The sequence below is a fragment of the Apiospora hydei genome (genome assembly GCF_038363865.1).
Source record: "Apiospora hydei strain CBS 114990 chromosome Unknown utg000005l_segment0_segment0, whole genome shotgun sequence".
Lineage (NCBI taxonomy): Eukaryota > Fungi > Ascomycota > Sordariomycetes > Amphisphaeriales > Apiosporaceae > Apiospora > Apiospora hydei.
The window spans coordinates 3822940-3847717 of NW_027117364.1; the positions used below are offsets into that span (position 1 = coordinate 3822940).

Genomic DNA, 24778 nt, shown 5'->3' on the forward strand with positions numbered 1-24778 from the left:
TCGCTGTGCAACCTCCACGTCGTCAGTAAATTGTCTGGTTCGGTCGGCTCGATCAGCGGCGCATTTCAAAACCCCCCAAGAAGCATTCCGAGACGACGGTCGGGGCAACGAGAAAGCTGCCCGATGGACAGCATACCACCACCTTGTTCATAATGCAATTCTTCTCCTTTCTCTTGACAGTTCTTGTGCCTTTTGTCGTCGCCTCCGCTGCGCCCGCCGCCGATTACCATGAGCAATTGAACCTCAAGCCGCTGCCCCAGAACTCCCTTCTGGCCAGCTTCAACTTTCGGTCGAATACGAGCCTGCCCGAGTTCGAGGCGCACAACTTCCGCTTCTTCCCGCGATCGCTCGGCCAGATCCTGCAACATGCGGGCACGAGAGAGCTGCACCTGAGGTTCAGCCTGGGACGATGGGATGCCGAGACTTGGGGCGCAAGACCGTGGGACGGCACAAAGGAGGGAGGCACGGGCGTAGAGCTCTGGGCCTGGCTGGAGGCCGAGTCCGACGACGAGTGAGGAATACCCAACTGAAAGATGTGTCTAGCGGTGCTAATATGCGAACAGGGCGGATCACAAGTGGTTGACTCTGACCAATGCCCTCTCGGGTCTCTTCTGCGCTTCGCTCAACTTCATCGACTCGACTCGTACTACTCGACCCGTCATGTCGTTCCGGCCGGAGGGCGATCATCCCAACACTACCATGGCCAACATGCACTTGCTCCACGGCGTTCTGCCCCGCGAGGTGGTCTGTACCGAGAACCTGACGCCGTTCCTGAAGTTACTGCCGTGTAAGGGGAAGGCCGGTGTCTCCAGCTTGTTGGACGGCCATAAGCTCTTCGACGCCTCTTGGCAGAGTATGGCCATCGACGTGAAGCCAGTCTGTCCAACCGGGGAGGAGTGCGTGTTACAAATTGAGCAGACCATTGACATGGTGCTCGACATTGAACGGTCCAAACGACCAAGGGGTAAGATTGAAGTTTCCGTGCAATGTCCCCTTCTATAAACACAAGCTAATATCTGCCAGACAATCCTATCCCTCGCCCACCTCCTAGCCATGAGCTCAAGTGCAATACCACCAAGCCCTACCATGCCGATGATACATGCTTTCCTACTGATTCCCTCAATGCCCAGGAGTGGAACCTGAACCAAATATTTGGCAAACCCATGCTGGGCAATTGCCCCCTGACTGACCCCAAGACCCCGCCGGTCTGCATACAAGCCCCTCATTCCCGCGATGTATTCACGTCCATGGGTGTCGAGGAGCTCAAAGAGCCGGGCAATGAAAACCAACGTTGTTATCTGCTGCCATCGAACGATGAAGAGTTTCACCTTTCGCTTCCGTTTATGCCACGTGACGGCGACCGCCCCAAGACGGATGCCGACGAATTTGTTCAGCCGGCGACGCCCTTGCTCTATGCAGAGCGCAGCTTGACTGGCCACGGCCAAGAGCATGGCGGTGTCCAGGCCATTCTGACCAACCCTTCGCCCGGTGCCGAGGTCGAGTTCGTCTACATGGAAAGCCTGCCGTGGTTCATGCGCATCTACCTGCATACCCTCAAGGCTCGCATCTCCCATCGAACTGGCTCCGATGCTGGCCAGACTCTACATGATGACGATGATGTCATCAAGGAGATCTACTACCGACCTTTCCTCGACCGGCAGCGCGGCACCCAGCTGGAGATCAGGATGAAGATACCGCCGGGGAGCACCGTGTTCATGGCCTACGACTTCGAAAAGACGATTCTCCGATACACCGAGTACCCACCCGACGCCAACCGCGGGTTCGACGTGGCGGCCGCCGTCATCACGATCCTGCCGTCCAACTCGTCAACGACCACCACGGCCCGGAGGATGAGTAATCTCCGCACCACGAGCATGCTGCTCAACCTGCCGACGCCCGACTTCAGCATGCCGTACAACGTCATCATCTTCACGAGCACGTGCATCGCGCTCGCGTTCGGTGGGCTGTACAATATTCTGGTCCGGAGGTTCGTGGGCCGCGACGAGGGGCCCGAGGTCAGTCTGGTCAAGTTGCGGAGGAGGCTGCAGGAGGCTGTGCAGAAGGTCAAGGCGAGGGCGATGGAGAGGCTGGGGGCTGCGGGCAAGGAGGCGAAGAAGGTGGAGGGGAAATCGGATTAGCGAGGGTACTACAGATGTTTGATGGAGGTATGCTTGACTAGAATTGTATGCCCCTGAATTCCAAATACACACAATTGCCAATATTACCAGCGATGTGAAGTGAAGGCTCAGTTGTCAACAGCACACCTACCTAGTTTTCACTACTTCACGTCTCGCGCAAGAATTCGTTCCTTAAGCAGTTACATACTATCGGCAAGATCGTCCAATGCACTCCCTGGTCAAGATCAAATTTACCAACTGTGTCTCCCCTAGCCTTCTCTTGATAGCAATGGCTACTCTAGCTCGATACAACCACCCTGAAAACTGTGCTCGCCGTAGTGCCCCCGGTTGTCTCTGTGTCGGTACCTGTTGTAATAGAAGTCACCTACGAAACGATACCGCCTCTTGATCTCAGCTGTCTCTTCGTTTAAGGAATCCCTATAAACTAGGTCGTATGCGACACTTTTGGGTTGTTCGTATGTATGGCTCTCCCTTACCAGCATCATGGAGTTCTCTGCGCCATCAACGTATTGGAGACTATAAGATTTCATATCATCAGGCACACCAAAACTTGGCTGGTCGTCATACCGATCTTTCCAGCCCGTGTTGATGCTCATGGCGATATCCCCTGGCTCTGTGTGGTTGGGTGCGATGCCCAGACCGGGCCAGTTCATCCCGTTCACACGCGCCGAGTCATAGGTGAACGGATCGACGATGCAGAGTGCGCGGCCGGTCATGATCCTCTGCACCATGATCTGTATATCCCCCATTATCGTAAGGGCGGCGGACTCCTCGTCCCCATACACGTCATAAGCCTCTGATAATTCGTCGACGCTTTTCCTGTCCTCACCATTAAGCTGGGTATATATGTCCGAGACTATGTACGCTCTGACGGACTTGTCAACATACTCCAAGTGCCAAATATGGTTGTAGTTTGTGAGGTCATGAGGCAGGACAAATAAGACATCCAGCAGTTGCTCCAACAGCAGGTGTTTCTTGGCGCGGCATAATTCGACCCCGGGGTTGTGGTCATGGACCCATTGGAGCAGGCATTTCCATGTCTCCCGAAGCCAGTCCATCACCTCCTCATCAGTCGAAGTTCCTGTGTAGGAGTTCAAGACAGTTGCCACTCTGCCCCAGGCCACGAAGTCGTGACATAGGATCAAGAGCTTGGCTTTCTCGGGAGCAGCCTGGGTACTTTGGATGTCTCCAAATGCCCCAGGGAAATAACCCGTACGATCGGCCCAAAGGGATTTTCTAGCTATAGGCAGCCTCCAGTCAACTGCCCATGAAGGGTTTGGAGACTTTCCCCATGTGGACCGTTTAGCAACCATGGCCAATATTCGAGAAGCATTAAGGGGATTGGCGATGATCAGTCTTGATACAGCATCCATGTAAACAGCGTCTGTCGATTTTCTGTAGTTGACCTCAATCTTGACCATGCAAGTATCATCGTGCGTGTCACTGGTGAAATCTGGCTCGTGGCGGCAGTCTGTACACCTGGAATTGTCGGTGGCCAGCCCAGAAATCGCAAACAAGTGATCCTTGTCGTCTGCACACTCGAGATCATCGTAATCCTCGAGCTTGTCCATGCCCTACTTTCTCGCGTCAACATCTCCAGCCACCTGAAGCAATGCACACCTTCTGCACTGTGGCCTAGCCAGATCAAGACGCCCGAGGCTTGCTGGTAGATGTCGGTCATGTACCCTATCTGGGTCGTCTTCTCGGCATCGTTGCCCTGGTCGATGCAGATCGCGTCCACCCAGAGTCGCCGTACTCGACCATGGTCCCGGAATCTCAGCAGCGCATCTCTGAGGTTCGCCGTGATGTACTTCACAGCCCCTTGGTGCGAGTAAACGCCGCCGCGTAATATCAGGGGCTCTGTGAAAAGAGGCTCGCCCCAGCAGTGGGAAATCGCCTCGTAATCAAAGTTGGCCTCGTAATCAAACTCGGAGTACTTGCTAAATTGACCTCGAATGTTGGCGCCGACCAACTTGGCCTCGAGCGGAGCAGAGGGGTCTATCGATGGCTGGAGCTCGAGGATCCGAATGTTGGAGCCGGGTGACAATGGTTGGTAGGCAAAGACCGGGACTTTTTCATCATCTATCCCTGAGCCGATGACTGTTCTAAGAGAGTTCGCAGCGTTCGCGGCCGTAGTGACGTCCATTTCTTTGTTGTTAACAACCGTTGCACTCCAGCGTGAGTTCACGATGGAGTCTGGTGGATACTCATTTGTCGGCTTAGATCTTGTACATTTGGGTCGCAAGCATCTGCCTAAACTACCCCTCATCGAACGAAGTAAGGGGCCAAACCTCTTTGATACTCCAGATCATGTGACTGTTCGCAGGCGACCCATTATGTCGGTAAGCAGGGGGCACAGTGGGCGACTGATTTGATACTCTCCGATATACCGTTCGTATCATGGCGCAGAACTTAGTAGGACCGGATTAAGACCATATGGCAGTGCAGCAGACCGGGACCATCGTCGTCTTAGCCTCAAGGTCATATCGTCGCCAATGATCCAAGTTTTAACTCAAATGTCAAGGTGGAGCCAAAAATAGGAAATAAATATGTATGTGAATATTTGGATTTGAACGATTGTAAAGAGAACACCCCTGAGCACCCATGGCTATCATACACCAAAACAAAAGCCTAACGGTAATTCAAACGCAAACAGTAAATCAGGCCCATACCCCTATGTTACATCTCCCCTCCGCAGCCCCTTCGCAGCTTAAAGATACCCGCTCAAGTAGAGCACTTGTGCCCGCTGTTGACGCACTGGTTGATGCAAACCCCCGCGGCCCAGACGCCGTAGACCTTGCCCGAGATGCCGTCGGCCGCGCAACTCTCCATGATGCGCTGCGCGTACTTGGTCAGGTCGCCCTGGCGCAAGCCGCTGACCTCGTTGCTCCAGGCGGTGCAGCACTTTCCGCTCTCGCCCAGGTAGCAGATCTTGCGCCAGCTCTTGTCGACGCGCAGGTCCGACTGCGCGGACAGGTCGGCCATCAGCGAGTCGCACAGCTTGTTCTGCGCCTGGTTCTTCTTGGTGTCGCACGACGGCGTCGGCCGGGCGACGGTGCACTTCGGACCCCGACGCTCTATGGTGCGGGTCGGCGTCACCGGCGTCTTGGCGTACGGGTCGACGCCGAAGTATTCGATGCCGGTGCCGTTGCCGCGCTCGTCCCGTCGCAGCAGGACCATGCCGTCATCCCCTTCGTCGGCTTCGTCGGAATACTCCTCCTCCCCTGGGACGTCACGGCGACCGATAGCCTGTCCGGTCTCGTCATTCTCGGCGTACCCGAGCAGGGCGCGCTTGTTGGTGTTGGCGCCGACCTGGCCGTCTTCAGTGTAGCCGACGAGTCCACGCTTGCTCAGCACGCGGCCGGTGTTGTCTGATCCCGCGACAGGGGAAGCAGCGATGCTGGCGGCGCTGATCAGGATGAGAGAGGCAACTGTGAACTGCATTTTGAAGTGTTGGGCTGAGCTTTGGTACTGGGATAGATAATGGTGAAGAATGGTTGTGTTGGTTGTTTGATATGATTGTTTGTGTTTGTGTTGATGTGATTGTTCTGCTGATTCGAGAAGACTTGACGGCGCCTGATGCTCTCTTATAGTACTCTCGCCATCGTTCCACCCTGCATACCTTTTGACTACGAGACCGTCATAGCTACCATGGTCTTGCTGTCTTCGTTGTGACGATGTCATTGTGGCAAGGCCCAAGTATCGTTCACCTGCAGCGATCGCCTGTCCGGAGGCATCCTTTCGACGATCAAGACAGTCAGTCCTCCTAGGTCTGTTGGCTGTTGGTATGCCTTTTTTGGTTGGAAGGATCTGATCAACCATCGACAGGATCTGAGTATGGCGAAATCCAAGAAGGGTCCTGGAGTGACAATGACGTAGCCGTATGTCTACTGTCGTCCTGTGAGCGACGGAAACGCGGCTTGCGATGTTGGTGAGATAGAGAAAAAACAGCGTGTTCAGCTGTGTACGTGTTGGTCCAAGGTACTATCGTGCGATGGCCTGGTGGTTGCACAGTGCCGGCGCTGCCCCCAATTCTGCATGCCGCGCTTATGGCTCAGGGGGGTACCTACAGATTCTGTCGATCGCATCCGCAGCCATCCTCCAGCAATTCATCTTTTCGTCATAATGCCCATACAGACAAACAACATGCCATTGGGATGGCGGCCGAGAATAAATTAGTACCCACAAAAGAACTCAGTGCCATGGGGATGCTTAGACATCGGAGGGATTCGCCGTCGGGGTACAGGCACCGGAGGGATTTCATCACGCCATTCGGCCCAGGGGGCAGGGGTAGAGTTTTATGGATATTACTCACTGCTTGGCGACGGTCTACCGGCACTCCTGTGGCCATTTTATTTTTAGATTGCAGGGCTATCGTGGTACTGCGCATTTGCTGCTAGTTCGCTCAGTTGACGTGGCCGCTGAGTTGCAACATCTGGCAGCAGTAGCTCAAAAATAGTATTCGCATGAGGAAGACATCTATGTATCGAATAAATATTTAGTTGATTATGTACACTGCGCTTCAGCCTGCTTGTTCCAAGGTTAAGTAATTGGAAAAAAGAAAAAGAAAACATGAGAGTTATCCCGTTGGTACTAGAATTGACTGTATGGTTACTGTTGGCAAGGAAAGCGAGATTGTATATGCTAGCTACAATAATCACTACCCCCGTTCATACATCATCCTCCAAGTCCTCTATGCCCGGCACGTACCCCTCGCCCTGGCGGCAAAGCTCCGTAGCCCTATCCAGATCAAAGATCCCGTCTTGGCCTGTGAGCTCCTCCTTACGGTGGATAATAACGCCCCAATTCTCGTCCGCGTCCCCGCACGGCGGGAAAAAGGAGGCCAGGTTGAAGACCTTGGTGTAATGGACCCGGAACGCATACCAGGTGTCGCCCTTTTCGTCCTTGGGCAGCAGGTAGGCGTGTCTGGCGGGAACGTAGTAACAGAAGACGACGGTCTTGTCCCGGGCGCTGCGCGCGTCGAGCAGGACAATCTTGTCCTCGTCCATCATGTCGTTCCCTTCCTGCTGCTCGAGCTCAAAGGCGCCGCACTCCTCGATCGAGGCGCCGAGGAAGTCGTTGGCGAAGTCCTCGCCCGGGGCCAGGTGCTCGCGGAACTGCTCGCCCTCGGCGGGACCCTCGCGAGTCTCGGCCAGGAAGTAGGGCTGCCAGTAGTCTTCTTTCTCGTCAATGTTCATAACCTCAGGGACCAACTGAATGTTTCCGAGTCAGCTCCAACTGCGTCGAAGGGATCGGGGTGGTACGAATGGCTCACTGGCTTGGCCTCCACGGCTGTGCAAAGAGTGGAATGTTGACCATTTCGGCTGGTTTGGTGGAAAACGTTGTGGAAAGTCGATAGAAAGCTTAGGTTTGTGAGCGAAGAGGGAAGACGTTGAATGTGTTTCCAGTGCGAGGCTTTCTGGCATATCTGAGCAAGCTGTTTTCGCCATTGCCGACGTCATAATGCAGATGTTCCGTTGGGCGAGCGCTTTGCGACACTGTGCCCCTTGCACGGTACGTTACAGAGTTGGTTCCTATTTGCATGGCTAGCACAGCCTCCAACCGGACCAACCAACAGATCGACCAAGGATTCAATGGCAGTACTGTATCCGTGAACTGTGCTGTCCTAAAGGAATCCACAACACTTTTCTTATGCATATTGGCCCCCTAATTGCCAATTATAGAACATTGAAATTCATCGTACTGCTTTCGAACTTGCCTGGGAAGTTGATCCTGTAGGCACTGGGGACAATTCCAGATAACATCTTTCAAGTAGGCTAAGTAGCTCCTTTCTCAGTCTATAGAGGACGGCATCCTACATACCTACGTCATGGTCGTAAGCAAATTGCATATGGCTGCCTCATCTAGCTCTTGTCTACGCATTCTAACACGACTATCCCAATCCTTCCGATATAGAAACGGTATTGCCACCAACAGCCTGTCGAGGTGTATCAGCTCATGATCAACGGCGGATTCATGATAGGCACCATCCCTGACTACATTTGCGTATCAAAATAGAAATGGGTGCTTGCGAGAAAGAGACGAAAGTGTGTCGACGACTTGCCATTTTGCAGGCCGAGGTCAATACAGGTTAAAGAACATAATGCCATATGATTATATATATATATAGAAAACCCATGGTCAAGGACGAAAATCACTGATCTCATTCAACTGACTATACTTCAAGGGACTTCGTGTTGCGGTGTAGTACCTGGACCTTATCAACACTCTGCGTTATATACATACCTTACATTTCATCAGCTGAGCAGTCTTGCCTGCTGGATGTGTCCCCTTATCCACCCTTTAACCCCTTTCTGAGACCCTTATAGCACTATATCACTGTCATAGCTTAGGGTTATCCAGACTACCACGATGGTGTCTGCACGTGCTTCAGCCATCGGCATGGCTATCACTTTGCTCTGGGCTACTGCGAACGCAGCTCCTACGGGCGTACGCTCTCTGGACGCACGAAACCTAGGCAAGATCGCAGAGCGGGCCGAAGCCTCTTTGGACTCCAAACCCCGAGCTGCTGAAGAGGGCGTCGACCTCTGGTCTGACGATGCCGACCAGGCCGAGGAACCAGAGACAAACGATGGCCTGGAGAAGCGAGCCAAGGGTGACAAGAGCGATCCCTACAACATGGTCGTTGATGTGTCACAGATTCAGGACATGGCCGAGTTGAATTGCTACGTGATGCTCTGCGACTACGGGGGTGAGCGCGTATGGTAAGCTATCCACCTTCTATCTCACCCCAAGCCCCATCTTGGCCCAAATCTGCAAAGCGGAAATGGGTTAGAGAGTGCTGACTCCATTTGTTCCTTCAATATTTAGGCAGAGGGAAGAAAAGCAGAGGCGAAAGACCACCGGACCGCCGCCGGGACGAACACGCGCCCCTTCTACACGCAAAATCTAGCCAAACGGCAGACGACGCGGATTAACGCCGGCACGACCAGCGCCGAAGAGTTCCCCTGGGCCAGCCTGATGGCCGGTGGCGCCGGAGCGCACCTTATGTCGGCCGAGGAAGACGACCAAAACAGTAAGACTGATCTAAAACTAGCTGGTCCACGAGCTTGGACTAATACCCATGCCGCAACACAGTCCAGAAAAACATGATTTCAGCAGCATTCGCTCGCGGTCGCGTCCCGTTCGAGAAATATGCGAGAATCACTTTCCAAGGCTAGTAAGTTCGATTTGTCCCGAGGTTCTCGATAGATTACCCCCTATTTCGATCTCCGGCTGCATTGTTACTAAGCTTAGTGAAAATAGCGACAAATCACGAACGTACTGCAAAGCCCTCTTCTCAAAGCCGCCAGACTTTTCCGTCTGCGGAAACAGGTCGAGATTTTACGGCACTTTGATCAATCCTCGGGACTACGATTACGTGAAGGTCCAGAACAGCAATCCCATTGTATTCAAGCACCCTTGATAGGTGGATCGGAGGATAGCAATGTGTCTTGGGCTTGGGCATCTTTCGTTGCTGGCTGGAGTATCAACTCCTCGGTGCAGAGTGCAAACGACTTAACTTCTACCGAGGGGAGGAAGGGACATCGGCAGGAAGCCATTCATTACAAATGTTGGAGGATAGGCAGACTTTATGTACTTCTACACTCACTCAATCGTATCTAGTATCTAGTTTTACATCGTTGTTTCTGTTAGCACCAAGGTCCGAAGGAGGTTTCATAATCCACAATTGGGATGTTCCTGTATCTGTTCCCGGGAGTGACGACATGGACAGTCTCACACGAGTACTCTTCCCAGAACAACAGACAGGTCCAATCACATATGGCAAGGGGAGACAGGAAATCATAAGGAAGAGGAGGAAGGTTGGGCTAGAAGATGTATTCCATCATGCTTGAAACAGAGCCAACCAAAAGAGCAAAACTTAGAAGAAAACCATCAATGGTTTCCATAACCAAGTTCTATACAGAAGGTAACCAACGTGAATTCGAGGCAGAATTGACCCTCAAATATTTGTTGGTAAGGTTTTGACGCCTGAAGTGTGTTAAATCATTTGTCCTCGTGAATTGTAGTGGGTTTTGCCATCGTCGAAGTGAGTCAGCCGTTTGTCGAAAACATCATGCATGGAGTGGGTACATCGGCCTACAGCATGTGTAGATAGAAATTGGTCCAACAATCGATCTGATGAACAGAAATTAAATACTTCATACACAATTCAAGCCATTGATTCTCTTCCCTCATTATTCTTCGAAGACGCAGATGCTTGGTTCACAAAACGGCGATTTCCAACTCACAGCATCACATCAACATCGAAGCTCAATCAGACTCACCACGAAACAAATCATGGCTACACCCGCGAATCGAGCACTACAATGTCCGACCCGAAAGCTCGTCTCCGTCCGCCGCATCGTCGACCTTCAGCCAATCAAAGGTAACCGCCACGTCGAGGTCGCCAAGGTCGACGGCTGGAGCGTAGTCGTTCTGAAGGGGGAGTACCAAGTAGGGCAGCTTGTCCTCTACTTCGAGGTCGACAGCTTCTTGCCCAACACGGAGGAGCGTTTCTGGGAGTACTGCCAGCCCCACAAAGTGCAAGAATACAACGGCCAATGCGGTTATGTCGTCAAAACCTTCATGAAGCACGGCCGGGTCTCGCAGGGCATCGTTTTTTACCTATACTTATTCCCCGAGATCCAAAAGGTCCAGCAGGAACTGGAGGCCAAATTCGGCAACAGTGAGAAGGCCGTGGACGCGTTGCTTGAAATAGACTTCACCGCGACTCTGGGCGTGAAAAAATACGTCTCGGTGTACTTTGACGCCGCTGGCTGTTACGGTAAACCCCCGCCGTTCTTCCCGCAGCCAGGCTGCGAGCGCGCTCAGAATGTCACCGGCCTGTTCGAGCGCTTCGGTGACACATTGTTCCAGATCACTGAAAAGCTTGACGGTCTCCCCATGACCGTCTACCACGTGCGGAAAGGCTCCGAGATCTATCGCGCCCTTCCGCAAGACCGCGACAGCAGCAAGGAGCGACCGGAGTATGGCGTGTGCGGTCGCGAGAGCGACTACATCCAGCACGAAAAGTCTGTTTTCTGGTTGGCGGCTAAGCAGCAGAACATGATCGAAAAGCTTCAACGGTTCGGCAAGAACATTGCCGTCCAAGGCGAGCTGTGCGGATCCAGCATCATGTCCAACAGCATGGGCTTCGGCGAGGGAAAGCACCGATTTTACGTCTTCGGCATCTACGATATCGACAGGGATTCCTGGATGAGCGCCGACAAGGCTTTTGGCCTTTGTAAACAATTAAACCTGACCCATGCGCCGGTGTTAGGACGGATGAAACTGTCGAACTTTGCGCAATCATTGGATGAGCTCCTGGAGAAAGCGGAAGGGAGAGGTGTCTTGGGCAAGAAGCGTGAGGGTCTCATCTTTCGCTTGCCGAGTAATACCTGGGGGTTCAAGGTCATTGCCAATAGCTGGTTATTGGAATATGGCCAACATAAGGTCGATCAATGGTGACCCTGCAAGCACAACGACAACCACCTTGGTTGTTTGTGGATAATGGCGTTCGTAAACAATCGATACTGGAGTATGAAAATAGGACGAAAACAATCCCATCGTCGTGACAGATATATCGAGCAGGTGAGCAGTATGACTCAGAATGTGACTATGATGTCGTCTTCTAGCTGGTTCTGTGTGTCTATGATAGTTTATGACATCTATAAATACTAAAGTCAACCCGGGCTTTCAAAGCTCAGTACTTGGGCTGGAAAGGCAGGGTGGACAAAAATTTGCCAGGGTGTGCCTTGATGTCAAGCACGGCAAACAGCTCCTGCAAGATGACCATGAAGGACTCCGGCTCCCCATATGTTTCCTGTCTCGGATGAATCTACTCACGAAAGATAGTCAGCGGTGATAACGATCTAGAAGTACCTCTCAAGGAGGACATAGACCATACCTAGCTTTCTTGGGGCTACCGTGCTGGAGACAGAGATGGTAATCGTCAATAGGGAAAATCTCGTCCTCGGTACCATTCACCAGCAGCAGTTTCGCACAAGTCTTGTCGAGCGTCCCGTCGTTAAGGAGAGAGAACTTCTCCATGGCCTCCTTCTTGAACCGTGTGAAGTCCTTGCCGTAGCCGAACTTGTAGCAGAGCGTATGTGCCAGGCTGCGGGTTTTCACGTTAGGCATTCTGCAAGAAGGATGGCAATATAGAGAACACTCACTCGAACGGGTACTCCAGATGATCCGCATTGTCAAGCCAGACGGGGTCGAACATGTAGTGACAACCGCCCCCGAGCGCGACGGCGCACTTCAGCTTGTCCACATGCGTGTGCGCCAGGCGGATGCTGTAGTAGCCGCCCGTGCTGAACCCCCCAATTGACGACGCGGTCCTGGTCGATCTCGGCCTGCTGCGCGACCCAGTCGAACATGCTGCTCCACACGCGGTCGGGACTTTCAGGATCGGACGCGAGGCCCGGGTTGTCGCCGGTGCCCGGGATCTCGACGATGAGCGTCGCGCACCCGACCTGGCGCCACCCTTCCTTCCAGACCGCCAGCTCCGTTCGGTACCCGTCCAGGCCCGTGAAGATGATGACGAGCGGGACTTGGTTTGTCGCGGAGGCGCCCTCAGGGAGGTGGTAAAACCCTGGTAGGGGTGGTGCCGTCGCCGGGCGCGGCGTGTTTGGTGTGGGGGATGGTGACTTCGGTCATGGGGAACTCGTGGAGACTGAGTAAACAGGTTGGAAGTCCTCTAGTTAGCGATACTCATGAACCATCAAATTGAGTAAACGAAAAAGATGAGTACTAACCCTAAGCCCTTTCGGGCGGCCTCTTTGCCCATTTCCCAGGCGTAGCGCTGCTTCTCGGACCTCGGAGCCGGAAAGCGTGCGATTCTGTAGAGCGCTGAGGCTCGCCTGTCATCGTCATTCGCTGTTAACCAATAGACAATCCCTCGCGGCCGCGGTCAATCAACCCACAGGTAAAGCTCCGATGCTTTCGGCTTGTCGCCATCCTTCTCGGCAGAGCTCGCCTCCGCGACGAGCTCCTCCGCCTTGGGGAAGAAACACTGCGCGTACTCGTCCCAGTCGTAGGGTTTCTTGAGGTCCCTCTGTTCTCACATCTAAGTTTCAGCAACTGGCGCATCACTGACGAGGACAGGCACAGCACAATCGTAGAAGGGACAGACGGACCTTGATGATCTCATCTACCACTGGCTGGAAATCCTTGGTGGCACCGAACATGAATGGGTACACGCCCATGTCGCACTGCCAATAGGTCAGTTGGACCCCAATCATGCCATTGACCGCCGAAACGAGATGGGAGCGACTGTACCAACGGCTTCCATTTCGTCTCCCAGAGTGCCTTGAAGCTCTGGTGATGCACCGCCGGCGTGGACAGCTTATCCTGGATCCAAAAGTTGCCGCCTGGGCCTGCCATCTTTCAATTCGGTTCTAGAAGGTGGTCCCGAGTCAAGTAGATTGGATGCGACGCAGTGTAGGCGATCCTGACTGTTTTCCTGTAGCAATCAATGTTCGTTCCTGCAGGCTGAGAAAGTTACATGTGACCAGTACTCCTGGAAGATGCAGAACGAGAGAGCAGAGCAATGTATCGGATGAGTTGCAGCGCGCAGTGGAGGTGCAGTGATGGACGCATCTCATGCTGCAGACTTATGTGACGCGTTCAGGTTTGTCCTGGGATGTCCGGAGATCTGACCCCTCGGACTTCCTGGTGGGGATGCCGGTGTTAGTAATGAGGTACGCATGGGCATCGTTGGATCAGCGCCGAATAGATCAATTGATGTGATGGAAAGACTAGCTTACATGAGGCCAGCGACAATACCAGTTTGGCCCGGTACACTTGGTTTAAATAATTGGAATAAGTACAGTGTTAGCCTGTTGGTGTTGCATCACTACCTAGGTAGACACCTACTTCTCGGTACCCCGCGTTCCGACTTGCGCTGTTCGATTGTTCAGTGATGACGGACTGCGCTGACCAATTGTAACGCCAGCCGCCTTGGCCACAAACCTGTGCCAATCCGAATCTGCTCCAGTTGGAAACATTCCTCGGCTAGGAATAAATGCGCGAAGTCATAAATATTTGATCTTGGATCCGGTATCCCGAAGGAGCAAAGAAAGACCGGCCGACGCTCGATTTAGTTCTCCAGCACCCCAGAGGCGCCACTATCCGCTAGGCCATGACGCTAGTATCTTGCCCCCGGAGATCGACGTCTGGCCCCGTTGAAGAGGCTTGCTAAGCTAACGGGACGGGCCATTAGGCTGCATAAAGCCCAACGCCGTTTTTGGGGGCTGCATATTTTGGCTGTTCAAGTTCAGATCAAGGCGTTGCTAGAATCTGTTTTCGGTAACTCCAATCAAGAGTCATTTTACTCGTAGAACCGGGATCGCACGGAAGGCGAAGATGCCTTTCGGTACTCCGTACTCAGCTACCAATGTGTAGCACATTTATTCATGGTCGTAAAATGGAATCGATGTCAAACAATCACAGCGGGAAAAGACGGATTCTTGCAAGAGGTTATGTGTGTAATTAGTCAATAAGCTACCTAGAGGAAAAGTTCTTTAAAAGCTACCACGTCAATATTAAAATAGGGGTTGAAGAAGTGAAAGTAGGGAAAGACCCAATCCGCCTAGAAGATGTAGAAGGGGTTGGGGATTTGGATGGAAAGGGCCATTTTCCAAGATGCGGGAGGAGGAAAGATCACCGCCAAACCATCGTGACCATTGCGTCCTTTACATGAAACCCATGTACAGAGCACCAGCGACAACTCCAGCAAGAGCCATGGTGCCGACCTGGACACCGGCAGCCATAGCGGTCGGAACTTGGGTGGCGGGGGGCGGGGTGCCAGAGCCGGAGCCACCAGAGCCACCAGCAGGAGGACCGCCAGCACCGCCAGTGGGTGTAGGACCGGCGCCGGTCCTGCTGCTAGAGCCAGCACCAGCGCCACCGCTGGGAGGAGTGATGACAGGGTAGCCGCCGCCGTTGCCGCCGCCGGGAGCGGACGAGGCAGGGGTTCCAGCTCCACCACCGGGAGCGGATGAGCCGGGGGTTCCAGCACCGCCGCCGGGCGCAGAAGAACCAGGGGTTCCAGCACCACCACCGGGCTTACCGGGCATAGAGGAGGCCGGGTATCCACCAGCGCCACCACCGGGCGCAGATGAGCCGGGGGTTCCAGCACCGCCGCCGGGCGCAGAAGAACCAGGGGTTCCTACACCACCACCGGGCTTACCGGGCATAGAGGAGGCCGGGTATCCAGCACCGCCGCCGGGCGCGGAGGAGCCGGGGGTTCCAGCACCACCACCAGGAGGCATGGTCATCGAGCTGGCCCTAGTGCTGCTGCCACCGGGGGCGGAGGCGGTGCCGCTGCCGCCGGCAGGCGCGGATGCGGTGGGCTTGGTAGTACTGCTGCCGCCAGCGGGCACGGACGAGCCGGGCATGGTGGTAGAGACGGTCATCGAGCCGGGCATCGAGGAACCGGGCATAGATGAACCGGGCATGGAAGAGCCGGGCATGGAAGAGGCAGGGTACCCACCGCCGGGCACGGAAGAGCTACCGGCGCCACCACCAGGGGCAGGAACGGACGAGCTGCCAGCGCCACCACCCGGGGCGGGCACCGAGGCGGAAGGCGTGGGGACGGAACCACCAGGGGTAGAGGCCGGTGGGCTAGCGCCGCCACCAGGGGCAGAACCCGAGGGTGGGGAGGAGACCGGGTAGCCCGGGGAGGTCCCTGGACGGGATAGCCGCCCTGGGGGCTGCGCTGGACGCAGCCGCCGGCGTTGACGGTGGTGGCGGTCGCAGCGGCGGCGACGACGAGGTTCTTGAACTGCATGATGGCGGTTGTTGTCTGTTGATGGTTTGTCGAAGTGACAGTTGTTGTTGAGGAGTGATGGAATGCGAGGGTGACTAGCGAGAGATTGGAAGCCGAGTGTTGATGATGGTCGAACGAGTGACTGAAGTCCACTGTATTGATGAGGATGTGATGTGTTGGATGATTTGTTTCTGAGACGAAGATGGGCGAAAGACGGTCCTATTTGAACTTCGAGATTGCATGCTGAATGTTCAGACTTCGAGTGCTTGCGTCTCAATGACGGGAGTGCAGGAGAGCTGCTGCATCGCATAACCGCGAGACCTAATTTGGGGTCCCCAGGTCATTGCAACATGATGTGTAAAAGGCAGCAGCAAGGCGGTTGCGCATGCAGGACAATAGGCTCGAGTCCTGCACATGTCCACAAGGGAATAGCAGTGTCGACGGGGTGACGCCTGTCAGTCATTGCGGTTGTTGTCGGCTATTCGTTCTGGGTGACGGATAGTCGTATGGTGACTACAGGGGAAGATCGACAATATCCATCGGTGACAGTAAATGATAGAAGTATACCGCGATGCTGATGCTTTGCAGATGCAGCTTGCAGCTTGCCCCATTGCCTTCTTCCATGCCGCCCCTGGCTAGCCCCTGACTAGCCATGGAAAAACCATGTGGCAGTCCTATCTAGGCTGTACCCAGCTGCTCGCAAGCCATTAATGTAGTCGACAATGATATCGTCTGCTCGGTGGGCTCTATGTGGCCAGGAGTTGTTGTTGGGCGCACCGGGCTTGTGTGCAGAGGTCTCCTGACGTGGTCCATACCAAACCAAGCCTGTCTTGGTAAGGTTCGGACGTGCAGCCATCACACTTCCGCTCTGTATTGATGACAGAAAACGTAGGCACTCATGAGAGCATATGTGTTGATGATTGCATCTTCTACCTCGACCTGGCAGGGTCATGAGCTGAAGTTAGTAGGTCCTCCCGTTGCCGTCCTCGCCGTTGGACCAAAGGGGTCACATTCGTCCACTTTGATAATATGAACACGAAAACAGTATGAGACAAGGCGATACCCACACATAGGCGACCGACGACAGCAAGTCCCTAGAGTTAGAACCGAAACTGTTGGGTGGTTTCCTGGTACTTTGGAATTGGGCCGGTCATTGGCATCGAATTCTTTTGAATGCAAACATAAGATCAAAGGAAGCAACATGAAGTGTACGGGTCACATCTCAACCTATCGGCCAAGGGCTGAAAACAGACGTGAATGATTCCATTGGCTGCCATCGTCGCATTTATTTAACACCGATGCTGTTCTGTTGGTTCCTGGAAGTAGTCTCGGGCAGTTTGGCGATTGGGTCAACAGGTAGAGAGAAGACATGGACATTGATGCAGGTACGCAAGAGGAACTGGCTCGCACAGTGTGAAGCTGATTAACTTACACGCACTCTAGCTACAGCGCTCTTCTTAGCGGGTGACGTCTGGCCCAGTACCTACACCAGTCAGCCCAGTCCCAGTAAAAGGCCAGTTGCTAGGCGCATTAGTGGGGTACAAAGAAGCTGCGCACTGTGTTTATGCAGGCTACCGGCTTGTAACTGGGCGGGCGATAAGGACCCTGTAGTTTACCAAGGATTCTTATCGAAAGCTGGCCTCTGTTTACCAAATAGGAGATCAGCCACGTGGGATTGCGATGCCAATTCCGAATGACACACCAATTCAAGACAGCAAAATCGCCTTCTCTCGATTGAACCATTGCACGGAGATTTCTACCGACACAGACGCTTTTTTAGTCGAGCGGCTGTCTAAGATGCTACTGCCGACGAAGTCTGATCCATTGCGATAATGCCCGCAGCCATCGAAGCAATTAATGGCACACATGCCATACCGCAGTCCGTGGCAGCGGAGAACGGCAACCCCCACAGGGAGAGGGAGAGCGAAAGGGAAAAGCAAGAAAGAGAAGAACGAGCAGGTCGTAGCTTGTTACGGGTAACCGAAAAGCAACAGCTCCCATCGCCGTCCCGAACGCCACCTCCGACCGATCCTTTTCCCACTTTCGAGGTCACCGCCTCTACTACCCCAGTGTCGTCGCAAGCCCCTAGATCGGAACCTCGAGTCAATGGCCACAAGGACAGTCACAAAATAGAGGAGCATCCGGCTGTATCAGATGGGAACACCTCGTCGAATGAGGCTGTCACCAATACCGACAACGCCGACGTGGACAACCGCCAGCCGGTACCCCCGACAGATCACAAGGCGCCGGCTCGCTCGGAAGCCAAGTCTCGGGCGCCATCAACTAGCAAGAAAGAAGGCACCGGTGAAAGGGTTCGTAAACTGTCAGCATCGCAAATGCAGGCGTTGGCAGCTTCACCTGACTCACTACCAGTCGCTGTGGTTCCGGGGGACGAGCAGCCGGCCACTGCAGTACCCGTTAGCCTCCCGCGCAAACCAAATGGAGGAGAATATCCCATGTCGGCTGGTGCTGTTGAGTCAACAGCGCGGCCCTCGATGGCCGAGCAGCTCCAAGATGGCATTCAATTTGCTATGAACGCTCAGAAAAAGAGCAAGACTCCGAACTCGACCCCAATCACCAGGACTCAGCCTGAGCCCTTGCGACCTCATGCACTTTCGGAGGCGATTAACATGAATCCCAAGATGGCATCCGAGTTTAGACGACCTGTTGTTGGCTCTAGAACTCTGTCGACCCCTCCCATCAATCGCATGACTCCCACGGGCCCCATCACCACTAATCCCAAGAGTACCCGTCGCAATTCATTTAATCCTTCACCTCGGCCGCCCCCTTTAAACCTAGGTGTGTCCAGTAACCACGACTCTGTACCTAAGCGGAGGGTTTCCACGAAGCAGAAGATGGACCCTCGGAGCTTGACCGTGGGCACAACGTCGACCCGGCGCCTTCAGCTCCGATTCAAGGATCTGTACCCCTTCCTCCCATGTCTCTACATACCCACTTGCAACTCGAGCTAGCTGGAGTGCGACCTAGCCCATTGTACATATATCGCCACCAGTCCGAGGACATACCATACGAGTCTAGTGCGCTCAAGTTCGAGCGGCTACTCAATGCCTTGCTCTTGCCTCCATATCTCGAATCTGTTCTGACGTTCGGCGCTTTGGCGTGCCTGGATGCCTTTCTGTACACGTTTACATTGCTTCCTCTCAGGTTTGTCATCGCTATCGGGGTCCTTCTGAAGTGGTGGGCCTACATGGTCTGGAAAGAGGTCAAGTGGGTGGTGGGTTATGTGTATCAGGGCATCTGGCGTCTGTGGAGGCGGGGCCGCCGGGGTCGAAGTCCGTCCCGAAACTCCCGCAATGGCGGTGACAGCCGGACTGCCAGCGAAGAAAGAAGTCGGAGCCGCGTAAGGGAGAATCTGCATTCCATTGATGCCAAGGTCAATCCGATCTCAGACACGGCACGTCTGAATGGGAACGGTGGACTACACCCGCCAAAGCATGCACTTCCGAGGAACACGCCGACAGGAGCACGACATCGTAGGACGAAGTCCATGCCGTCGAACCTCACCTCCTTCCACAAAGCCGATCTTCTTCAGGGCGCAGTCATTGTTTGCAGTTCGCTTGCGCTGATGAATGTCGATGCGAGTCGCATGTACCACTTCATCCGAGCGCAGTCGGCTATGAAACTTTACGTCATCTTCAACCTGCTTGAGGTTGGTGACCGTCTACTGACAGCCATAGGACAGGACATTCTCGAGTGCCTCTTTAGCTCTGAGACATTATCGAGGAATAGCTCTGGCCGGTCCAAGATCCTTCTGCCATTTGGCATGTTTCTGTTGACACTGGCATACAATGTGATACATGCTGTCTGCCTGTTCTACCAGGTCATCACTCTGAACGTGGCTGTCAACTCTTACTCCAACGCCCTACTTTCTCTCTTGATGTCGAATCAGTTCGTCGAGATCAAGGGCAGCGTCTTCAAGCGCATCGAGAAAGAAAACCTCTTTCAGCTTACCTGCGCCGATGTTGTAGAAAGATTCCAGCTATGGATCATCTTGATCATCATTGGTCTACGCAACATCGTAGAGGTAGGAGGTTTGTCTGTGCCTGGAGCCGGTAGCGAAGCGGATGGGATGGGTTCGGGTCCAGGTCCTGTGCACACAGCGTCTAACCTACCTGCCAGCTTCACCCTGCTCCCCTCCTGGATGTTCTCGGGTGAAGTCCTCTCGCCTTTTCTGATAGTGATCGGTAGCGAGATGCTGGTCGACTGGATCAAGCATGCGTACATCAACAAGTTTAACAACGTCAAGCCCACCATCTACCGACGAATGCTGGACATATTGTGCAAAGACTACTACACCAATGTACGTTGCGAAAGCATCCTCTCTGATTGACGACTCGACAACACTGACTGACAACATTTGTGTAGGCTTTTGGCGCCCCAGCACTGACTCGGAGAATCGGGCTTCCACTGCTGCCTCTTTCGTGCCTCTTCATCCGGGCATCTGTACAGATTTACCATATGTTCCTGTCGACGCACTTACCACCCCCTATGCCAACGTCCACGGCGTCGACAGATCTTTCCGTGGAATCGTCGGCTCCATCGTCCCCCGCCATGATGGCCGCGCTCGAGCACCTTGACTCTGTAATCCGCAATGCACTAGGGCGTGCCGTCTACGGACACCCCTACTCCTCCCCCCAGGAACGACCGTTCTGGGTCTTCACGTCGGACGACGCCATCGCCCTGCTGACCATGGCGACGTTCTTCTTCCTGGCCTGGGTGGTGCTGCTGGTGGTGAAGCTGATTCTGGGCATGGCGCTGCTCCGGTACTCGCGGGACCGGTACGCGGCGACGCGGATGAAGGAGCAGAGCATCGTGTCGGGCCACGAGAAGCGCGAGAGCTTCTACCAGCCGGGCAAGCGCATCGGCGGCTGGGGCGCCGTCGAGCTCGGCGAGGACCGCCGGCGCATGATCTACGCCGACGATCCCGAGGGGCTGAAGCGCATGGAGGCGCGCGATCGCAAGGGCGCGGAAGCGGCGAAGAAGATGGAGATGGGGGATGATGGGCTGGAGAAGGTGACGCGGTACGAGATGATTGCCAAGAGGATTTGGTAGTGGCACGGCTCAAAGGAGGGCGAATGACTGGTTACCGTGTTTTTGTCTGTTTACTTTATTGCTTGCGCATTGTTTTACAAGCGAAGACTCATGGCTTGTGCAAAGGGCATTTACTGGCGTTTAGCATAGCGAAGCATATGCATAGGTCAATTATAATTGTTATTTGAAGAACGGTGACCTTTTTCGACCATTCACTTTGTTCACTGTCGGTGTCATGCAGACCAGGCAGTCGATTCTCTTTGCCAAAGTCAAGTTTGATGGGAAGTCACTGGGCTAGCATAGCGAGAACTTTTATGAAGATGCAGCTCCCGTCAGAGGCATGACAACAACGAGACGCAATACCCAACAACATGCTGGGCGTTCGTTGCGCCTCATCCTACGGCCATTTCGTGAAGAGGTCCCATTGATCTGTTTTCCTCCATTCCCGACCTACCTTACCTTGCCCGAGATCCGTCTTTGCATGTTTTCGCGAGCGCCTACGATTGCTTCCACCACACGTTGCGTAACCCATCAACCACACAATATTAAGAACAATAATGCAAAAGTCGAACCTGCTTCATTTGGCATCTCTGGTCCGTTGCTACATACAAGAAGTTAATTGGCCGTGGACGAGTTCAATATGACTTCTGCGAGTCTAAGCCGGAAAGGGCAGGTGAGCATTGTTCGGCCTGCCAAGCTGCCCTTGTCCGCCATTTTTCTCCGCAACTCTTCAAGCACGACCCAGAAATCAGGCGGTATTGAACACGTCGACAAACTCAAAATATCCTACTTTTCTGTAAGCAACCTGGGCAGTAATCCTGGCTGCGCGTGCTCGTGGCTTCATGTTTACTTGGCTGTGCTGTCCGCCTGCTCGACGTCATTTGCATTCTGCAGCGTCACCACGGATGGCATATTTGCAATTGCATATCTGCTATCTCGCTCCCTCTCCAAGAGAAAGTAGCATCCATGCGGCACTTGCGGTGCTTGCGGCATTGACACCCACCCACACGATTGGGTTCAATACAACCATTGTAACTGTTTCGGAATGAGAGCCGGGGGAGGGTTGCAATCGCTCCCCGCGCTACTTTAGGTACTAATAACCATGTCAACCCACCCACAATATTTCCCCAGATCCGACTCCTCCGCCCTGTCAGATTGATTCGCAAGGCGGGATAGAGACCCATGGGTCTTTGAACCAGCATTTGCGATGGCATTCTTGTGTTCCCCGCAAAGAGAGCCCAGAGGGCGAGCGGATGGGCAACAGGCAACAGGCCCGTCGACTATTCTCTGGATTCAGACCGGACATTCCCAGATGAAGGTAAAGCATCCCAAAATGATGGCACGGGGAGCGACAATGTGGTACACCGTTCAAGCGGCTGAAAATGCTGTACCTTTCGCAGAGGCAGTTGCCCCAACATAACCCTGGCTCTTATACCCGCGAAGCCGCCCGTATGTATGCGAAACCGCAGTGTTGGGGTCGCAGCTTGGCACTTGCCCGAAGAGCAACCAATGCCCGCGAATACCAGTGCCCACGTGGAACCTGTCGCGGATCTTCACATCTCGTGGCGGAATCATCGGAATGCTAGAGCCCCGGGAAGAATAAGCCTATCGGCAGAATGCCTATTCTTGGGATCGCGAATGCGGCGGCATTAGGACTCGCATATGCAATTGTAGCAGGTGGTACCGTCGCCAAGCCCATTGCCTCTACCCATATCATCGTCCAATGCCGGCTTCGTCTGACTCGCGTCAGAACACGGGCGCCACCCAAAGAGCTACCAAGATGAGGCAAGAAGCAAGGGCAAACACACGCTCCCGCTCTGATGTGGGCGCCTTTTGGCGGTTAAGCTTCATCACCTACCCGTTTGAGGTATCAGCTCGCCCGGCAGGCAGTGTGCCTGGCTGGTCTGCATGGGCATACGGGGCCGGAGGGTGTGTGCGAATTGTGCCACGACCTCCGTCTTTGCAGGCCGACCGACCTCTCGGAAGCGCTTCGCAGCCCCGTCAAAGCGCTGCCAAGAAAACGCATGTTTATGTGAGTGGGAGAGTGACGATGAGGGAAGTTGTGAAAGCAAAAGCGTATAAATGCCCTCTCATCCCCGAACGACAATATTGGTCTTGAAGCTTTCCAGTAACCAGCCCTCTGCGCCTGTCCCACGTTCACTCAAACTCCAGCTCTCACTCGGCCCTTCCATTCTTTCCAACAGTCCGCCTCCAGCTCAGACGTTCAGACCTACGCGACTCCAGGTCCTCCTTAAACCACCGTCCGTTACCATGAAGTTCACCGCCTCGCTCATGACCGCGGCCCTTGCGGCTTCCGTGTCTGCCAAGCCCATCGAGAACAAGTCCGTCGTGTTCGACATCAGCGAGCAGGACGTGGCCAAGGCCCAGGCCTACGAGGCCGAGATCCTTGCCACCGTTGGAACTACGGCCAACGAGTTCCTCAACGGCGGGTGCCGCGATGTCGTCCTCGTCTTCGCACGAGGTACCGGCCAGTCTGGCAACATGGTAAGCATCCCTCGCTCGACCCACCTCGTCTCCTCGAACCTGAAGCTACTCTGCCGACTTGCTGAGCATAATACTGATTGATGCTACAGGGAGATATGCCCGGACCTGCTCTGGCCAATGCCCTGAAGTCGGCGCTGGGCGATGCCCGCGTCGCGGCCCAGGGAGTAGCGTACTCGGCCTCCCTGCTGGGCAACCTCAACAGCGGCGGTGCCCCCCGCCAGCGAGGCGCAGTCGATGGCCACTCTGATCGGCCAGGTCGCCTCCCAGTGCCCGTCCTCTTCCATCGTCATCTCCGGCTACTCGCAGGGCGCCGCCATGGTGCACCGCGCGGCCGAGAAGCTGACCGCGGCGGCGCGGGCCCGCGTCGCCGCCGCCGTCACCTTCGGCGACACCCAGAAGGCCCAGGACAACGCCCGTGTCCCCACCATTGATGCCGCCAAGACGCGCATCTTCTGCAACGACGGCGACCGCGTCTGCGAGGGCACCCTGATCATCACCGGCGCTCACAGCGACTACATCAGCAGCGTCGCGCCTGCTGTTAGCTTCATTACATCCAAGGTCTAATCTAGTGCCGTTGGACAGGGGGGGCTGTGATGGTGCGTTGTGCTGAAATAGCGTCACAATACACTTGTGTAGCGGGAGTATAAGAGGAAGGTCTTCTGGAAATCACTCGCAGGGGGTATGGTGACGTGGGATCTTTCTATTAAGTAGCTACGTATTTAATCTAAGATTATCTTCCCAATGGAACGGTCGGGTCTTCTCTTTCCTGCTTAGGTAAGGAGCCAAGCATGCATGTTACCTCGAGCCACTGTTGCTCCTTCCCTGCCGTCTCTAAGGTAAGGAACACCCACTGCCACGGGGCAGGGCCCGACGCTGGGCCTAACCCCTTGGACGGCAGCCCCAGAGCGTAATGGGGCTGCGGGATACCACATTGCCATAAATAGAGACCAGTGCCGCATTGACGGGGCTTTAGTGGTGCAGGGGCTGACGGCTGCTCTCACTGCTCGATACTACACTGACTTGCTGCATTATTTATTCGTGTACATGTGCAGAACAGCGAACCTTAGCTGTTCGGCCGACTCTGAAGAAGTCCAGCTTCCGTCGTAATCCTCGTCCCCAAAAACGCAGAGATGTCGAATACGGAAGTACCTACCAATATTCAAGGCAATAATATTCACTCTTGGCTTGACCTACAAGCCACACACATACAACACCGATGGTTACGCGGAATATTCGCTTAGAACGGAAGTTGCATGGAAGAATAGCCAGGAGGAATACTTATCAGGGTTTCGACAACACAGCCAGT

At 54.4% G+C, this 24778-nt stretch overlaps 9 protein-coding genes across 9 annotated transcripts; 6 read left to right on the plus strand and 3 right to left on the minus strand.

The window, feature by feature from the left end:
• Nucleotides 1-152: 152 nt before the first annotated feature.
• On the plus strand, nt 153-2138 carry PG997_006661 (Gpi16 subunit; the record flags this gene model as incomplete). Its single annotated transcript, XM_066810976.1, has 3 exons — nt 153-511; nt 564-964; nt 1024-2138. The coding sequence occupies 3 exons, from the start codon at nt 153-155 to the stop codon at nt 2136-2138; spliced, it is 1875 nt and encodes a 624-aa protein (XP_066669899.1).
• A 390-nt stretch (nt 2139-2528) lies between these two features.
• PG997_006662 (uncharacterized protein) lies at nt 2529-5582 on the minus strand (the record flags this gene model as incomplete). Its single annotated transcript, XM_066810977.1, has 4 exons — nt 2529-2555; nt 2615-3712; nt 3757-4363; nt 4897-5582. 4 exons carry the CDS (start codon nt 5580-5582, stop codon nt 2529-2531), a joined length of 2418 nt encoding a protein of 805 aa, XP_066669900.1.
• Nucleotides 5583-6808: 1226 nt separating this feature from the next.
• PG997_006663 (uncharacterized protein) lies at nt 6809-7336 on the minus strand (the record flags this gene model as incomplete). Its single annotated transcript, XM_066810978.1, has 1 exon — nt 6809-7336. One exon carries the CDS (start codon nt 7334-7336, stop codon nt 6809-6811), a length of 528 nt encoding a protein of 175 aa, XP_066669901.1.
• A 1174-nt stretch (nt 7337-8510) lies between these two features.
• On the plus strand, nt 8511-9564 carry PG997_006664 (uncharacterized protein; the record flags this gene model as incomplete). The annotated part of the gene is made up of 4 exons (XM_066810979.1): nt 8511-8850; nt 9052-9174; nt 9237-9318; nt 9405-9564. The coding sequence occupies 4 exons, from the start codon at nt 8511-8513 to the stop codon at nt 9562-9564; spliced, it is 705 nt and encodes a 234-aa protein (XP_066669902.1).
• Nucleotides 9565-10439: 875 nt separating this feature from the next.
• Nucleotides 10440-11609, plus strand: PG997_006665 (uncharacterized protein; the record flags this gene model as incomplete). Its single annotated transcript, XM_066810980.1, has 1 exon — nt 10440-11609. One exon carries the CDS (start codon nt 10440-10442, stop codon nt 11607-11609), a length of 1170 nt encoding a protein of 389 aa, XP_066669903.1.
• A 235-nt stretch (nt 11610-11844) lies between these two features.
• On the minus strand, nt 11845-13529 carry PG997_006666 (alpha/beta-hydrolase; the record flags this gene model as incomplete). Its single annotated transcript, XM_066810981.1, is given in 9 exon segments — nt 11845-11968; nt 12049-12258; nt 12317-12402; nt 12476-12718; nt 12738-12819; nt 12902-13006; nt 13070-13200; nt 13283-13418; nt 13429-13529. 9 exon segments carry the CDS (start codon nt 13527-13529, stop codon nt 11845-11847), a joined length of 1218 nt encoding a protein of 405 aa, XP_066669904.1.
• A 1042-nt stretch (nt 13530-14571) lies between these two features.
• On the plus strand, nt 14572-15821 carry PG997_006667 (uncharacterized protein; the record flags this gene model as incomplete). Its single annotated transcript, XM_066810982.1, has 3 exons — nt 14572-14628; nt 14861-15008; nt 15163-15821. The coding sequence occupies 3 exons, from the start codon at nt 14572-14574 to the stop codon at nt 15819-15821; spliced, it is 864 nt and encodes a 287-aa protein (XP_066669905.1).
• Nucleotides 15822-17747: 1926 nt separating this feature from the next.
• On the plus strand, nt 17748-20988 carry PG997_006668 (uncharacterized protein; the record flags this gene model as incomplete). Its single annotated transcript, XM_066810983.1, has 3 exons — nt 17748-18714; nt 18747-20236; nt 20302-20988. The coding sequence occupies 3 exons, from the start codon at nt 17748-17750 to the stop codon at nt 20986-20988; spliced, it is 3144 nt and encodes a 1047-aa protein (XP_066669906.1).
• A 2250-nt stretch (nt 20989-23238) lies between these two features.
• PG997_006669 (cutinase) lies at nt 23239-24036 on the plus strand (the record flags this gene model as incomplete). Its single annotated transcript, XM_066810984.1, has 3 exons — nt 23239-23472; nt 23562-23702; nt 23728-24036. The coding sequence occupies 3 exons, from the start codon at nt 23239-23241 to the stop codon at nt 24034-24036; spliced, it is 684 nt and encodes a 227-aa protein (XP_066669907.1).
• Nucleotides 24037-24778: the final 742 nt, after the last annotated feature.